At 36.0% G+C, this 19,172-nt stretch overlaps 2 protein-coding genes across 3 annotated transcripts in view; one reads left to right on the top strand and one right to left on the bottom strand.

Moving 5' to 3' along the window:
* LOC128209839 (autophagy-related protein 2 homolog B-like) overlaps positions 1-19,172 on the top strand; it is a 79,467-nt gene that overhangs the window by 27,980 nt on the left and 32,315 nt on the right. The window contains exons 13-16 of one of the 2 annotated variants that reach the window (XM_052914079.1): positions 13,796-13,909; positions 14,701-14,874; positions 16,203-16,306; positions 16,974-17,143. In XM_052914079.1, the coding sequence (XP_052770039.1) occupies positions 13,796-13,909; positions 14,701-14,874; positions 16,203-16,306; positions 16,974-17,143 (562 nt within the window). The remainder of the gene's footprint in view (positions 1-13,795; positions 13,910-14,700; positions 14,875-16,202; positions 16,307-16,973; positions 17,144-19,172) is intronic. The other variant, XM_052914080.1, reaches the window with a different exon arrangement.
* LOC128209840 (uncharacterized) lies at positions 3,561-8,325 on the bottom strand. Its single transcript, XM_052914082.1, has 2 exons — positions 8,167-8,325; positions 3,561-6,676 (listed from the first exon to the last, which is right to left on the bottom strand). Exons 1-2 carry the CDS (start codon positions 8,169-8,171, stop codon positions 3,691-3,693), a joined length of 2,991 nt encoding a protein of 996 aa, XP_052770042.1. The 5' UTR covers positions 8,172-8,325; the 3' UTR covers positions 3,561-3,690.

The following is a 19,172-nucleotide window of genomic DNA, read 5'->3' on the forward strand; positions in this document are numbered from 1 at the left end:
GTATCCTGTCCAATGTAAAGAACAAATTAAGGCAAGGCTGGACAGGAGGGGCTTTTCTTGTAATCGTTTAACAAAGGATTAATGTTTATTATTATAAACAGTGGGATTTATTTTGTATTCAACTTTGGATTAACAATGCAAATACCATACTATGCCTATTCATAACATGTTGTGTTTTGCTTCATATAATATCCAACCATTAAAAAATGCAAGTTCCTTTTCCATATTTAGCCCTGAAAAGTAGTCAATACTACTCTACATTCAAGTCTGCTCAAACATAAAAATACATGTACATGTGTACATGACATTTGCATATAATACAGGAAAAAGCATCCTTAAAATCCCTAATACTTTGTAAATTGTTATTTTAATAATATAAGTATATTTTTCTTACCTAGAATAATTAGTTTATGAACTTTTGGTATCAATTTACCCTCTAAGAATGATGTTCAGCCTCTATTGACAAATGTTGATTAGGATGTCAAATTCAGCACCTTGGATTTCAAGCAGAGTTAATGGTTTTGATTAAATCCTTCATTTAGTGGCATCTGTCTGCTTTCTAAGGCTTCAGACTTAAACTGCCTATTATTTCATATGAGATAGTTTGCCATTTTGGCATAAGCGCTCTTTATATTCTGAAAGCAATGAGGTCGCTTGATTAAAACTGGTGTTCTGTGCAAAACAAATTGGTGCTGATAATATATTTCAGTATAACATGTCAACCTTATGCACCAGTCAATTGTAACCACGCCCCCTGCTCGTGAAACCCCCGCCAAATGCCCCTGCACCCAAGGGACTCCAGGTAAGTCCCATTCTCCGCCATATTTGGCGGGAAGACAAAGCCATCACATTCATCTGGCACTGCGGGGCCACCTCGAAGGTAAAAACACGGCCCATTTCCCTGGCTATTCCCGGTAAACCCCCGGACCTGGGGGGCTGTGATTACAATTGACTGGTGCATAATATCAAAACGTGTCTTTTATTGTTCAATAGAAATAGAACAGATAAGATAAGATAATAAATTATACCAGTTCTTAAGGTACCATTGTTTTACAGACAAAAATCCAAGTTGATCATGTTTCTTTTGAAACTGATTTTAACACTTGTAGTTTGCAATAAGGTTAACAAGTTGACAAGATAGCTCAGTAAGTAACACTTCTAGCTCATATTAAATGGTTCGAGCCCCACACTCTGCACATCTATCTTGTGTGAATTGCCTGTAATCAAGGGAGACAACTGATATTTGTAAGCATATTCTAATATAAAGATTGTCTGTAATCAAGGGAGACAACTTATGTTTATAAGCATATTCCTGTGGATTGCTTGTAATCAAGAGAGACAACTGATGTTTGTAAGAATATTCCCATATGTGAATTGCTTATAACAAGGGAGACAACTGATTCTTGTAAGCATATTCCCATATGTGAATTGCTTATAATCAAGGGAGACAACTGATGCTTGTAAGAATATTCCCAAATGTGAATTGCTTATAATTAAGGGAGACAGCCAATTCCAATATGTGAATCGCTTGTCATCAAAGGAGACAACTGATGCCTGTAAGCATATTCCGATATGTGAATCGCTTGTAATCAAGGGAGACAACTGATGCCTGTAAGCATATTCCGATATGTGAATCACTTATAATCAAGGCAGACAATTGATGCTTGTAAGCATATTCTGATATGTGAATCGCTTATAATCAAGGGGGAAAACTGATGCTTGTGTGTATTTTCCCATATGTGATTGCTTCTATTCAAGGGAGACAACTGATGTTTATAAGCATATCCCCCATATGTGAATGTGAGTTTGTCAATCCCAAATTATCTTTTTACATTAAAAAACATGTAATGTCTATATCTCAAAAAAATCTAGAACATTGACCAAGTATTTTTTATATTTTTATTATTCCTTTGAAAAATCCTAATTTAATTCTGTTTTCATGAACGTAAATTTTCAACACTACTTTTTCTCGACAAAATATCAGGGTATGGCATTTCCTTAATTTTTCCATTTGGTAATTACACATTTATCAGCGCGTTCTATTGCCTTACAAGCCTATACAATGTTTATATGTATATAAAAAAAAATTAAGTCACCTTTTTCAGAGCTTCAAAACACATGTATAATTTTTTCCAGTTTTCAGTTAGTCTTGCCATTACATTCTTAACACATTTGATGCGCCTTGCATGAAGCATCAGAATGGAATCTCATGATAACACGATCCTTTAAACCTGCAATCTCACAATTTTTTTTATTTTTTTTGTCTTGAAATGAGCCAATTTACGCGAAAATGCATGGAAACCAGTTATTTAAGACTGCTGACAAAAAATTAGAATGCAAATTTTTATATTTACAGTCAAAAATGCATGTTTTATGCATTTTTGACTACGGTTAGTAACGGTTTAAGCAATAAAACATTAATTTTCTAACGGAAATATGAAAATCTGAGATTTGATCTATTGTCAGCAATTTTTATCACTAGTTTGCAGATATTTACGCTATAATTAGTCATAAGACTGCTGACAAAAAATCAGATCGCAAATTTTTATTAATTTTTGAACTGAAATATGAAAATCTGCAATCTGATCTTTTATCAGCAGTCTTATATCCTGGTTTGCACATAATTACGCAAGAATTGGCTCATTTCAAGACAAAAAATGGAAAAAAATCTGTAAATCTGTGAGAGTGCAGTATTAAACACCATTTAAATAAACTCTTTTTTTTCCATTAGAAAAATTCATGTCTTTGCATTGAAAACCATATATATCATTCGTCAGTGGTAATTAATCTAAACAAAAAAAGAAGACATTACTAAGAAAAAGGATGCATCCAAAATATTGCGAAATATGATTTTTGAAATATTAAACAGGTTATGTTCAGATTTACCAAGAAAACGCTATCCTTTTTCCGCCCTCATTTAGTTACATGTATGTGTTTTTTTGACGCCAAAGCCCAACTTTTCCAAACTTTTTAATTTTCTCATAACAGTTTTAAGCTTAGCTCACTACTTGTTTTTCTATTATTTGTGATATATTTACTTCTTTAAGATTTTTTTAGACTTTGAATATGGATAATCTTAATTACAATTAATCATTTTTTGTTTATCAAAATCATATTTGAGTATGTATTTTAACCATTTTTTATTTATCTAAATCAAATTGAAATAAGCTACTTAAGCCTGTTAACCTTAAGAAGTTTTGAGAAATTCGGGCCAGTAATAATATTGGGTCATTCAACACAGTCTTAGAAAGATGGCAAATGCAAAAATTGATCAAGCTTGTTCTTCTTATTCAGCACCAGAAATAAATTGAAAAGGACGATATAAATGTCAGAACAAATTTAATTCTGAGAACAAATATAGATTTTGGATGATGTTGGTGACTGTGAAAAAGCTTTGGCGAATCTCAAAAACTGTTGAAGATATTCAAATGAAACTTGGTACATATGTTGCCAGAGAAACTTTTTTATCACGACCTAACACTTGCTTAAATAATTGGCAAGTAATTCCCCCTCCCCCGCACTCCCCCTCCAACACACACACATTTTAAGGACACCACACCGAACATTAATGGTTTATTATATATATCACATTATTTATCAAGAACTTCATCAGTAGTAGAGACTTAAATACTTTAATAATGTCAGTACATCACAGAATGTTATCAATAACAATAAAGCAAATGTTCAAATTCAATTTTGGTTGTCCTTTGACACTGTGGAAATATTTTCATTTGTCTTTTCATTCCTCTTCTTCTTGCCCTTCTTTTGTTGCATTGTATTGCTTCTCCTCTTGTCTTTAGCAGGTACAGTTTTGCCTTGTTCAGCTGGCGTGGCAGGCAAGGGACGAGAGTTTCTGTCTGATTTCCCATCCAGTCTGGACGGAGCTGAATGGCGCTCAGCTAGATCTGTTTTGAACAGTATTTCCTCACTGTTGCTGAAGCATACACCTTCATCTATCTGTGGAGTTTCTTCATCTGATTCTTCTTGTGTTTCTGTTTCTGCCACATACTCCTCGTCATCATTTTCGTACGGGTTTTTCCGCCGGAATCTCATCCGCTGGCAAGAGTTCATTGTATTGTAGGGACTGTCATCCTGCAGGCTTTCAAACCCAAACTGGCGCTGCAGGTTCCTTGGACTCCGACTTCCTGCAAGGTAATGGGCAAGCTGGGCAGGGTTGATCTCTGTGTAGTCATTTTGTGCAGGGTAAGGAAAATTTGCCATGTCCTCTCGCGAACCACACACATGGGGCTGTTGTCTTACCGGAGATGTGAGAGCAAGAAGCTCAGTCATCCTCTTGGCCTTGTATCTGTACTTGATCACCGCACAGACACCAACAGCTATCAAAACAATGATAGCTACTGATGCGATGATTGCACCAATCATTATCTGCCTGCTCTTCCCTAGTTCATCATTATCGATGTTTCCGTTTTGACCTGAAGATTTATTGGCGTCATCTTCAGTTTTTATTGTGCGGCAATCTCGAAGCTTTGCATTTTCAGCCTGGTTAACTTCCCCTGTTACACAAACAGTGTAGAATGTCCCAGAACGCAGCTTGTGTATTACATGCAGGGTCACATCTCTGTGTATATTTACCTCGTTGGTCTGGTGAACATCTGATGGTACGAAATACTCCAGCTTGTATCCAGTGATGCCAGACATACTCCTGACACTCCAGTAAACTGTAATTGAGTTGGGCGAAGTGTTAGGGATAGAAAGTTTCAATTGGTTGTCTACTGGACCAATGGTAGTTGGACTTGCAGTGGTTGGTTTTCCAGTTTCTGAACAGGAAACAGGGGTCAGATTTTCACATTTGAGGTCGTTTAATGGAACTTGGTAGAGAACTTTGTTAGCTAAATGAGCTGGGCTAGCACACATGACTTCTTCCCTGTAAATGTTGTCAAAATTGACTTCTTTATTCAAGTGTTGATGAAGCCAAACAAGTCGGCAATCACAATGCAGTGGATTCGCTCTTAAATTTATTACCTGTAGCTTGGTGAAATTCTGGAAAATGCACTCACTTAGGGTGTCAAGGTTATTTACTGATATATCTATTTCACTCAGAGAGTTTTCCAGACCCTTGAAGGTTTTCAGCTTCAGAGATTTAATGCTGTTTTCTCGAATGTCAAGCTTGTTCAGATCTTTGTTGTTTTCGAAGGCAAGTTCAGGAATATCAGTGAGGCCAGTTTTCTGTAACAGTACTTCTTTTATGGTGGTCAAGGTTTTCAGTGTGTTCCAAAATTGAGAAACAGCAAGTGGAGTATTGTCAAGATTTAAAAAGTAAATCTTCTCTTGTGAACCAGAGAAAGAATTTGGTGAAACTGTCAATGCTTTGCTTCCACTTTCAAAGTGGAACTGATTGTCAAGCTTCAGTTCAAAGCTTTCCCCAACTGCTGCAAAGGAATTATCCTGGATTGTTTCGATATTGTTATAACTTAGGTCCAATGACGTGAGACTTTGTAAGCCATACAGAAGACTGCCTGATACTGTGGTTATTCCAACTCCAGTCATGTACAAGTATCTCAGATCGGGCATGTTTTGAAACACTGAGCCTGGCATGGTTCGCAATCCATTGTTGTAGGACAGAATGAGGGTTTCCAGGTTCGGCCACTGTTGACTGGAGAGAGCCTCAAGAGAGCTCGAAGTGAAGCTATTTGTGCCTAGGTTAAGTTTATTCAGACTTCTTGATACTTGAAGAAAGCAGTCTCGATTGATTAAATTGATATTGTTATACGACAGATCGAGGTCCCGCAGGTTAGTAAGCCTCTCAAAGCTGCGACCTAACAATGTAGGAATATCATTGTGACGTATGTATAAGGCTCGCAAACTTGTTAGAAATTGCAAGGATGCGAGTGGAATTTCTTGAATATACACATTTCGTAGTTCTAAGTGCTGCAATTTTGGTAAAACACCGTCAGATGCAGAGACATTTACTTGGAGCTTGTTAATGTCGCTAAACTCCAGTGCTTCCAATCGAGGGAAAAAACTCAGATAGTTGAGGCCAACGGGCGTTTGTTGTGTAAAATGTTTCAGTGCTAGTCTTCTCAGGTATCGCAGTTTTATTATACTACTAAATGGTATCGATAATAAGTCGTTTCCTGAAATCAGCAGTTCCTCCAGCAGTTCTTCAACTCCTTTAAATGCATCTATATCAATGTTCTGGATTTTGTTTTCAAGGAGGTCAATACGATTTACTTTCAAGTTTGCAAAACTGTTATTTGGAACTGACTTTATGAGGTTCCATTGCAAGTCAATTGCAAAATATACGGTATTTAACAGTTTGAACTTAGGGATTTCCTGTAGTTTCTGCGATTTGCAGTCTATTTTCGGTCTGTTGATTGTCAGGTCCTTTGTGCATGAGCACTTATCGATGGCGGCACACTCGCTTGATGCTAAAAGTAATGGTGGTCTGTATTGGTGGTATGGGCCTGTTGTGCTCTGAAATATTCCTCGCTCTAATCGTTTATGTCCTAGTAACATGGGGTTATGTCTTAGTAACATGGGGCTATGTCTTAGTAACATGTGGTTATGTCCGAGTAACATGGTAGAAATTCTTTTTTGCGTCAGCATGTTGTCCCTGATATCGTTCCCATGTTTCGTTGCCAGGTGGTGACTGGCAATCTGTCGTCCATTTACAACAACAGCCAGGAACAGCAGGAGTGTGACAATGTTAGGAGATCTGAAAAAAATAAATATGGTTACATACAAAATACCATCATCATTTCGCCCCCTTAGTGCAGAAAGGTGCCAACTTACATTTTTACCAAAATGCCTTTTTGGCATATTTTAATACAGTTACATTATATCTACGTGTGACGTAAAAATATAAATTTTATACCTATAAATTATACAAGAACAAGAAAGTACCAGGTGATAATCCATGAAAATATTAATGGAAAAAGGCTCCATCATGTCATATGGCACATTTTTAAACGGAACAATATGTTTGTGGAATGATAAAAATGTTGCGAATATAAAGGTACCATATGTCATATGCTACCCTTTTCCCAGTATAATTTCAAGAAATACTAAATAATTGCCTAAGAGTACCATAACACAAAATTAATTAAATATGCATATGCATAATTTATGATGATAGTCATGTCACACCTTTTGGGTATATAAAACTACACAATCATGAAAGATTTTATTTACAACATATTTATTTTCTACGAATTAAAACATTTTAATGGGATTATCTCAAAAACATAAAAACATTCACGTGGTACCTTATTGCATTAACATAGTGGAAATTATGTTCACTAAATTAAATTAAAAAAGAGGAAATAATACCATTATGGTCGTCAACTCAGGTCAAACCTTTCAATTACATGGCTTTACCAAAATAAAAAATCATTTTTTGTCAAACAATCAGGGTAATCGAGACATTCAAAATTTTAAAGGTGCACAATATACAGTGATGCTAAAAATTATCTTCTTTTTTTAAAATTTAAATGCATTATCATGTTTAACTCATTTGACATTAAAGTGACACTCTTATTCAAAATCAATACATGCACATGTATAACAAACATCAATTTTGAGTGATAAACCTTAAACTACTTACTAAATAATGCATTTATGGAAAATATCAATTATTGATAACAAGATTGTAACCGTGTATTTTTTAGCAGAAAGCGCAAAAACATTAAATGATTGGTGAATGCTAAAAGATTTTCTGTTGTCTACTACAGTCTCATACGGTAGAAATATTGTGTTTTATGTTCATTTTTTTTCAAATCAAACTCTGTATCCTTCATAAGAACCATTGTTTTCGACATTTATTTATCCCTTTTGGAATATTACAACAATATTAATGGTGGTAAATCTTATTTGGGAGTAAGAGTGCATCTTTAATGATGAAAAAAAAAAAACGGAATTATTTTATAGGTACAGATAAAAAATAAAAGTGATATTATGGCAATTGGGTAATATGTGATCACATAGCTATTCATTAAAAACAACATTTATTGAGGCTAATATTTTTTTAGCTGTACCTAAATCAAATGCTTTTTTTGTTTTTATCTTAAAGTCAAATGAGTTAAACATGATGAATTAAAAAAAAAAACAAGGGAAAAAATAAATTCTTACATGAACTTATTTTGTGTGCCTTTGATATACTTCATCTTAGAGTAAAAGAGATTGATAATAAATAAATAAATAACTTACCTCATTTTCTAACTAGCTGTATCAAACAGTTGAAATGTTCTGATTTAAATTATTCGCAGTTGTTTGCATCTGAGGAAATCACGAAAAATTTAAAACAAATCTTGAGCGGAGGACTGTCAATATCTTCAGCGATTATAAGTTATATGTACTTAATATCGTTTGAGTTCAGGATTTACCAGTTTCCTGCTAAGTGTATAATGATGATATCAATAATAGCAACAACAAATAGAATGTTACAATCACTTCAAACGTGATATTTATATATAGGATTGTATGACTATCATAAGTATCAAAACATGTTTTTCATAGAAATATTCCTACAACAAGACCTGGTATTTTCTATGAGGATGAGTTAGTTTCTAAATGGTCAGCACAACGCCTAGAAGAGCCAATACCAAGAAGTAGTTTTGATTAACAGGACATATCAATTTTTGTCAATTTATATCTATGCAGTATAGGTTTTGTCAATTTATGTCTATGCAGTATAGGTTTTGTCAATTTATGTCTATGCAGTATTGGTTTCGTCAATTTATGTCTATGCAGTATAGGTTTCATCAGTTTATACCTATGCAGTATAGGTTTTGTCCATTTATGCCTATGCAGTATAGGTTTCATCAGTTTATATCTATGCAGTATAGGTTTTGTCCATTTATGCCTATGCAGTATAGGTTTCATCAGTTTATATCTATGCAGTATAGGTTTTGTCCATTTATGCCTATGCAGTATAGGTTTCATCAGTTTATATCTATGCAGTATAGGTTTTGTCCATTTATGCCTATGCAGCATAGGTTTCTTCAGTTTATATCTATGCAGTATAGGTTTTGTCCATTTATGCCTATGCAGTATAGGTTTCATCAGTTTATATCAATGCAGTATAGGTTTTGTCCATTTATGCCTATGCAGTATAGGTTTCATCAGTTTATATCTATGCAGTATAGGTTTTGTCCATTTATGCCTATGCAGTATAGGTTTCATCAGTTTATATCTATGCAGTATAGGTTTTGTCCATTTATGCCTATGCAGTATAGGTTTCGTCGATTTATATCTATGCAGTATAGGTTTTGTCCATTTATGCCTATGCAGTATAGGTTTCATCAATTTATATCTATGCAGTATAGGTTTTGTCCATTTATGCCTATGCAGTATAGGTTTCATCAGTTTATATCTATGCAGTATAGGTTTTGTCCATTTATGCCTATGCAGTATAGGTTTCTTCAATTTATGCCTATGCAGTATAGGTTTTGTCCATTTATGCCTATGCAGTATAGGTTTCGTCGATTTATATCTATGCAGTATATGTTTCTTCAATTTATATCTATGCAGTTTAAGTTTCGTCAATTAATATCTATGCAGTATAGCTTTCGTCAATTTATATCTATGCAGTATATGTTTCGTCAAATTATATCTACGCAGTATAACTTTGTAAGTGTACACTGGCTAGTGAGGCATTCAAAATGATCTGTTGTTATTTATTACGTAATATGAATTCTGCAAGTGACTCATTATCATGAAACATGTTTTCCAGTATTCCACTCCTCTGATGTCACATCAAGTATTATTGCGCACATTGTTAAAAATGACCTCATGTTACAAAATAATGGGCTGATTGTTTAGAACTTTGTTAAAATTAATAACATTGTTAAAGGCATGGTTGTCAACTTAAAAGGTGAAATAGTTTATGATGCGCCCATATATTTAGATTAACGATTACAGGATAAACAGGTGTCTCCGATCTTGTTCAAAATACTGCAGATCACAAGTGTAGACATAAAACTTCCAGAGCCATTTGAAAGTTAACAACAATGATGTTAACAACATTGTTAACCTTAACAACTCTGAAAATCAGCCCATTATGTCATTTAAATGCAATACATTGTGGCCTATAAGTAATTTAAACCAATAATGTATATAATCAATGTGTCATTAGTTTTGCATTTTGATCCTGAAGATTTTATTCTACTCTCATGGATTTTTGCAGAAATTTTGATTTCCAAAATCCACTTGAGTGGAATACTATCGCATAGATTCGTATCAGTGAAGTACAACTCAAATAAGGGAAGTATACCACCAATTATTGAAGTATTAGTGAAGTATAACCCTTGTTCCAGTTATTGAAGTATTAGTGAAGTATAACAGTAGTTATTGAAGTATTAGTAAAGTAAACCATTGAAATATTAGTGAAGTATGACTCAAGTTATTGAAGTATAAGTGAAGTATGGCACAACACCAGTTATTAAAGTATTAGTGAAGTATGACACCAGTAATTGAAGTATTAGTGAAGTATGACACAAGTTATTGAAGTATGACACCAGTAATTGAAGTATTAGTGAAGTATGACACCAGTTATTAAAGTATGACACCAGTAATCGAAGTATTAGTGAAGTATGACACCAGTAATTGAAGTATTAGTGAAGTATGACACCAGTAATTGAAGTATTAGTGAAGTATGACACCAGTTATTGAAGTATGACACCAGTAATTGAAGTATTAGTGAAGTATGACACCAGTAATTGAAGTATTAATGAAGTATGACACCAGTAGTTGAAGTATTAGTGAAGTATGACACCAGTAATTGAAGTATTAGTGAAGTATGACACCAGTAATTGAAGTATTAGTGAAGTATGACACCAGTTATTGAAGTATTAGTGAAGTATGACACCAGTTATTGAAGTATGACACCAGTAATTGAAGTATTAGTGAAGTATGACACCAGTAATTGAAGTATTAGTGAAGTATGACACCAGTAATTGAAGTATTAGTGAAGTATGACACCAGTTATTGAAGTATGACACCATTAATTGAAGTATTAGTGAAGTATGACACCAGTAATTGAAGTATTAATGAAGTATGACACCAGTAGTTGAAGTATTAGTGAAGTATGACACCAGTAATTGAAGAATTAGTGAAGTATGACACCAGTTATTGAAGTATTAGTGAAGTATGACACCAGTTATTGAAGTATTAGTGAAGTATGACACCAGTAATTGAAGTATCAGTGAAGTATGACACCAGTAATTGAAGTATTAGTGAAGTATGACACCAGTAATTGAAGTATTAGTGAAGTATGACACCAGTTATTGAAGTATTGGTGAAGTATGACACCAGTTATTGAAGTATTGGTGAAGTATGACACCAGTTATTGAAGTATTGGTGAAGTATGACACCAGTAATTGAAGTATTAGTGAAGTATGACACCAGATATTGAAGTATAAGTGATGTATGATACAGTTTTTAAAGTATGAGTGAAGTGACACCATTTTTTTGAATTTTAGTGACAAAAAAATACCCTGGAAATAAAAATCTGTACGGTGATGCCAGTTTGTGCCATTTAAGGAGCTTGCTTATAATTTGGCACCAAAAAGTTTTCTCGAAATGCATCTGAAAAGACTTATATTTTAATTACTCTTTGATAACGAAATTGTAGATGAAAATACAAAATAAACAACCTGGTTGTCGTGGGGAGCAAACCCTTGCCGGCACAGTCAATGAAATAACATAAAACTGATACCATAATATACACTGCCCTATAAGGACTCAGAGAACATAGTATGGATAATTTAACCTTTATTGAATACATTGGTAGCATCAAGTGATAATGTCAATCAACCAATCATGCTACAGCCTTTTTGCTGAATCACATTTCTAACTCAAAATCATGGACTTCAAAGACGATATTTGAGCATATATCATCATTTGTTGAAGGTTTCCAGCCGTCAGTATCTTAGTTTTAAGACTCTTTATGATTTGCGACACTTTATTTTGTAAGAACTTATTTTTTCCGTAAAAAGTGCAATTTACAAACCATGAAATAGTCCCTTTAATATTCATACCATCCACTTAAAGATATTATTCTCAAACATTTAAGAGGTACATCATTTATAGCCATATAATCCATTACATGCACACACTTATGCCCTTGTAACACTTAGTATCATTGGTGATGAATATTTAAATTTCAATTGCATTTGTGAACACTTAAACTCTATGAAAATGGACGGATTTGTTACAGTTCCTTCTTTCTCATAAAGAAGTGAAACATTTGTTTCATTTCCAAAAATATTTTTTTACCAAAATTTGAAGAAATCATGCTCAAATGCATCCTGGAAGTTATATGATCCTTTCTTAGAGCAAATCACTTTATAGCACATAATTATTATTAATATTATCAACAGCTAACGGATACGGACATACTTGTAAAAGATAGGAATCGCGCACTGAAACTTAAATACATATAATATGAATAAACAAATGAAAGCCTTATGCAGCATTTATGAAAAAAACAACAACATTACTCATATTTACCAGTCAGGCATTCATGAAATCCAAAATTCCATTAGTGTTTGGTTTGACTGGCTGTGACTCGATATAATATTAAGGAAAAACCCATTGCATCTGTATCATTGTAATGTTTATTTACTGTGCTCATCAAAAATTCCAAGTATGTTAATATTGCTAGGATTAAGGGTCTGTCCGAAGTTTTCCTTCCTATGCCAATACGTAATTTTGACAAGATTTTGATCCAAAATTGTTTTGTCAGTTTTTGGTCCTACATGTATATGACTCTTAAACTCTATTTGCCTAAGTTGGTATTCACTATGAACTCACAAAAAATTGTCAGAAATTATGTCTGGTGACAGTGACTGCATTGTCCAAGTTTTATCTGTTCACGCCCTTCTTAGTAAATTCTGAAACAAGAATCATAAATGTGCTATTTTTAGACAAAAATTATGAGTGGGAAAAAAACCAAACCTCATATGAGATGTATTTGCTTCACTGATGGTGTAATGGACCAATGAGAAACTGTCTATTTATAGGTCATGTAATTACATGACATATGGTGAAGTTAAGTTCATGCTTACCCATCTTAAGGTTATAGGGTATGAACATATTTTGATATAGGAATTTCCATGATACAATTCAGTATTTGTAGAACAGTACACCAGAGTTATGTCATGCTAATGTGAATTGTTCTTGAAAAAAGAAGGGAAATAACCTTCTTGCATAGAGGTCAAGTCTTTTAAGTCATAAGACTGGTGGTGGATTGTACAAACATTTGATAAGTTTTCCACTACAAATCTATTGGCTAGATTTCACATTAAAATTATTTGATTGGTTAATTGTAATCATAGGTTATACAGTCGAACCTCGTTCGCTCGAACTCCCAGGGACCGGTGAAAATACCTCGAACCTCAGAAAATTCGAGCCAAGCGGGAAAGATTACCTTCAGTATAAAGAAATTTGACCTTTCATCTAGTTCGATCCAACGAGGAGTTTGAGCCGAACGAGTTTGAGTCAACGTGTTTCGGCTGTATATTACCCAATCAATAACCGTTTTGGATAACTTAACCAAACCAAAGAAATTACCAGTTTTATATTATATAAATATCAAATGCCATCGTGGGCGATAGCATATATTTTTTAACCTGAGAACGTTTATGTCAACCGAGACTCGATCTATTATGAAATTCCATGTGTCTATTTTTAGACCCATGCCAAGGTAACGTATCACCTTGAAAAGCGTTGTCTCTGGGTAACACTAAGGATTGGCTAATGCCATATATAGGAAAATTCAACATGGACAGGTCACATGAGGTATAATAAAACTAACTATCTTCTCTGGCCTTTACAGATCCTGGTGTTCAAGAGGGATAGTGCGGAAGCAGGGAGGGGCGGCATGTATAGCAGCATGCACAGCGGGGTGCCATGTGTCAGCCTGAACATTACCACTCACTCCAGTAACAAGGTAGGTCACACTACACTAGTAGGTCACATTACACTAGTGACAAGGTCTGTCACAATACACTATAGACAAGGTAGGTCACATTACACTAGTTAGTCACATTACAATAGTGACAAGGTAACAATACATTAGTGACTAGGTAGGTTACATTACTCTAGTAGGTCACATTACACTAATGGCAGGGTAGGTCATATTGCACATGTCGGTCACATTACACAATTTACAAGGTCGGTCACATTACACTAGGGACAAGATAGGTCACATTACACTAGTTAGTGGCCTAACACTAGTGACAAGGTATCAATACACTAGTGACTTGGTAGGTCACGTTACTCTAGTAGGTCACCTTGCACTAGTGGCAAGGTAGGTCATATTGCACTAGTAGGTCATACTACACTAGTGACAATGTAGGTCAAAATACGCTAGCTACTTGCAGGGGCGAATTCAGGTTTCGCCGTTAGAGGGGAGTACCTTAGGGAGGTACCCTTTTTACTTGCGCCCCTCTCTCAGAAACATAATTTATTTGGTTTAAAGTTTTGGCAGGGGGATTTGGGTTTCCCCAATGAAAATTTTAACAATTTCTAGTCCGAAAAGGTACATTTTGGACTCATTCTTTAAGAAGACATACAAAGGTGGACTGTAGGGAGTATTTGGATTTTTAAAAAGGTTATGATACAGAAATTTTCTAATGATTGATGGTATATTAATGTAGATGTAAATGTATATATGTGTGGAAGACACACTGTGGAAATATACATGTACATATCAATGTTAATCTGATGGCATTTTAACAGAGGAACTCCCGTGTGGGTAGTCTACCACAGATGGACGTACGCCTGGAGCTTGGAGAGTTGGAAATGGAGTTAGATGTTACCCTCGTGGACCGCATACATGGACTGCTGAACCCTGACACTGGCGCAACCCCCAGCCACATGAAACCTGGCATGTCAATGTACCACACTGTTGGGGTTAGTGCTACCATATCTTATAATCTATCCAGGCCAGGGGCACTATTCAATAAGCAACTTACATTGAACTTAAACTTAAGATTAGAAACGCAGTGTTTTGATTGGCTGGTTATTTAGCTGGCCAATAGGCTGAATGAATCACTGAGGCATGTCTTAGGGTATGGATAAGATCATTATTGAATATTGGCCCTGTATTCATAAAACATATGAAATCATATCCTTATTTGACAAAATGCATTAAGATTTGGTTTTCTTCTATCTCTATTAAAAAAAAGATGTATGAATGGTTTTCAGTATGAGATGCACAAGTTCCATGATCATAATTGCATCACACTTCACAAACCCCAATGTCATTTCTTTGTTGAAAAATGTATTTTAGAATCAAACTAATGATTCATTTGTTGATTGAGAAGTAAAAGCAATCCAAATAAAGTTACTCTTAGGGACTCTGAGCTGTAAAAGTGAGTGGATGGGAAAACACAGCTAATACATGAGGATTGCCGAACCTTTTATAACAACATGTGATTCTGATTGAAGCCATTTTTTACTTTAAGTATCTAACTGGTTACTTGATATTATTTTGATAATTTTTAAAAGACTTTATTTTCCTTTATGACACATTTGTATGTTTATATTTTATATGCCCCCAAAGAAGGACAAATATAAATTGCACTGTCTGTCCATTTTTTCATGTCCGGGCTTTAACTGTGTCATGCAAAGAGGGATTTTTAAATTACTTTGCACAAATTTTTGTTTGGTGCATAATGATGACGTGTCACACTCAAGTCCCTTTCCCAAAGGTCAAGGTCACTCTTACAGGTTTATCATTATAAAATGCTGCTTATATGCATATACAGTATGGTTGGTTGTGTCCTGGCTTTAACTTTGTCAAGGACAGAGGGATTAACAAAATAAAAGGGAACATGTGTTTGGTACATAAAAATGACATGACCTCAAAGTTCAAGGCCACATTTGGTGTTTTATCATTATTGAATGCTGCATATATGCACAAAGAGTATAGGTGGTCGTGTTCAGGTTGGAACTTTGTCATGCAGAGAGGGATTGTTTGGTACATATAGACAACCTGTTGCATGCAAGAACCATGACCGTACCTCAAAGTTCAAGGTCACACGTAGTGGTCTATTATTATGGGATGCTGCATTTATGCTTTTAAATAATACCAAAATTAAACAGGGGGCAGCATCCATCAAAATTTAACATTATAGCAAAGGGTACGATAAAATGAAAGATTATTTATCCATTAGATACCTTAAATATTGAGAGGACTTTAGAAGAATTTAAATTAATGTTGAATTATTTTTTTCCAGCAACAGTTTTACAGTATAAGTGAGACCCTGAATGAAGGGACGTCAAGCACGGACCAGCATGTCATTGTGGAGGTTACCAGTCCATGTGCGGCTGTTAACGTCAGGTATAGCAGGGTTTTAGCCAACTTTTAATAAGTACAGGGTGCTGCAGATTATGAATACAATATGATTATGATATAATCATTTTCTATACATGGTTTTATAACGAACCTAAAATGATCTTTTGGTAGAAATACAAGTTCATATTTTAGGGAATATTGTGATATGAAACCTTTCTGACATTAGACAGTGTGTCTCACATTGAGTTTGGAGTTGTAAACATGAATTAATATTTATACACCTAACTAGACATAATACAGAAAAAGCATCTGTTTTGTTCGAGCAATATACTTTTATTGCTAGATTTTCATCCAACGTTTTTTTGAAATGGGGTGTGGAGTGACATTTTTTATTTTTTTATTTTTCTTAGATCACTGTTTCACCTTTTAATGTGTTCATGTTCTTTCTTATTGCATAAGGGACCATATACATGTGTTTCTAGATGAACCACGAACATGATTTTACCAATTCTCCTTTTTTACATGGGAATGTTATACCTCGACGCAATAGGTATGAATAAAAGCCATTCCCGGACATTAATAGGCCAATAGGCAAATACTAATACAGACCCTAGTTCAACATTTTTTTTTGAGTCTATAAAGTTCAAGGGGGCGATGAAAAAAGATGGGACGGGCGGGGATGCACAATCTTATAATTATTAACCCATTATAGGTTCCCAATCCCTGACCTTCGCAAGGAGCCGCACGTGAACAAGTCCTGGTATAAGCGCACGCTGCGAGATGATGTACTCACCCTTAAACTAAAGGATGCCCTTGTACGGACCTCGTATGTGACGTCACAGGAGCTTGAGGAGATTCATGTGTCCTGCGGGGAAGTAGATGGTAAGTTTTCAGTTTGAGAGGGTTACAGTGGTCTAGTGGTATAGGTGTCTGTCTCTCACCCAAAGAGGTTGTGTGTTAGATCTTTACCAGGGTAAGAGTGGTCGAGTGGTATAGGTGACTGCCTCTCACCCAAAGAGGTTGTGTGTTAGATCTTTACCAGGGTGAGAGTTGTCTAGTGGTATAGGTGTCTGTAACTCACCCAAAGAGGTTGTGTGTTAGATCTTTACCAGGGTAAGAGTGGTCTAGTGGTATAGGTGTCTGTAACTCACCAAAGAGGTTGTGTGTTAGATCTTTACCAGGGTGAGAGTTGTCTAGTGGTATAGGTGTCTGTAACTCACCAAAGAGGTTGTGTGTTAGATCTTTACCAGGGTGAGAGTGGTCTAGTGGTATAGGTGTCTGCCTCTCACCCAAGAGGTTGTGTGTTAGATCTTAACCAGGGTGAGAGTGATCTAGTGGTATAGGTGTCTGCCTCTCACCCAAGAGGTTGTGTGTTAGATCTTTACCAGGGTGAGAGTGATCTAGTGGTATAGGTGTCTGTAACTCACCCAAAGAGGTTGTGTGTTAGATCTTTACCAGGGTGAAAGTGGTCGAGTGGTATAGGTGTCTGTAACTCACCCAAAGAGGTTGTGTGTTAGATCTTTACCAGGGTGAGAGTGGTCGAGTGGTATAGGTGTCTGTAACTCACCCAAGAGGTTGTGTGTTAGATCTTTACCAGGGTAAGAGTGGTCGAGTGGTATAGGTGTCTGTAACTCACCCAAAGAGGTTGTGTGTTAGATCTTTACCAGGGTGAGAGTGATCTAGTGGTATAGGTGTCTGCCTCTCACCCAAGAGGTTGTGTGTTAGATCTTAACCAGGGTGAGAGTGATCTAGTGGTATAGGTGTCTGCCTTTCACCCAAGAGGTTGTGTGTTAGATCTTAACCAGGGTGAGAGTGATCTAGTGGTATAGGTGTCTGCCTTTCACCCAAGAGGTTGTGTGTTAGATCTTTACCAGGGTAAGAGTGGTCGAGTGGTATAGGTGTCTGTAACTCACCCAAAGAGGTTGTGTGTTAGATCATTACCAGGGTGAGAGTGATCTAGTGGTATAGGTGTCTGCCTCTCACCCAAGAGGTTGTGTGTTAGATCTTTACCAGGGTAAGAGTGGTCGAGTGGTATAGGTGTCTGTAACTCACCCAAAGAGGTTGTGTGTTAGATCTTTACCAGGGTGAGAGTGGTCTAGTGGTATAGGTGTCTGTAACTCACCCAAAGAGGTTGTATGTTAGATCTTTACCAGGGTAAGAGTGGTCTAGTGGTATAGGTGTCTGTAACTCAGCCAAAGAGGTTGTGTGTTAGATCTTTACCAGGGTGAGAGTGGTCTAGTGGTATAGGTGTCTGCCTCTCACCCAAGAGGTTGTGTGTTAGATCTTTACCAGGGTGAGAGTGATCTAGTGGTATAGGTGTCTGCCTCTCACCCTAGAGGTTGTGTGTTAGATCTTTACCAGGGTGAGAGTGGGCGAGTGGTATAGGTACCTGTCTCTCACACAGGAGGTTGTGTGTTAGATCTTTACCAGGGTAAGAATGGTCGAGTGGTATAGGTGTCTGTTACTCACCCAAAGAGGTTGTGTGTTAGATCTTTACCAGGGTAAGAGTGGTCGAGTGGTATAGGTGTCTGTAACTCACCCAAAGCGGTTGTGTGTTAGATCTTTACCAGGGTAAGAGTGGTCTAGTGGTATAGGTGTCTGTATCTCACCCTAGAGGTTGTGTGTTAGATCTTTACCAGGGTGAGAGTGGGCGAGTGGTATAGGTACCTGTCTCTCACACAGGAGGTTGTGTGTTAGATCTTTACCAGGTTGAGAGTGGTCTAGTGGTATAGGTGTCTGTAACTCACCAAAGAGGTTGTGTGTTAGATCTTTACCAGGGTGAGAGTGGTCTAGTGGTATAGGTGTCTGTATCTCACCCTAGAGGTTGTGTGTTAGATCTTTACCAGGGTGAGAGTGGGCGAGTGATATATTGCCCCTCACCAAAGAGGTTGTGGATTGAAAACCCACCAGG

This window comes from Mya arenaria, chromosome 11 (genome assembly GCF_026914265.1).
Source record: "Mya arenaria isolate MELC-2E11 chromosome 11, ASM2691426v1".
Lineage (NCBI taxonomy): Eukaryota > Metazoa > Mollusca > Bivalvia > Myida > Myidae > Mya > Mya arenaria.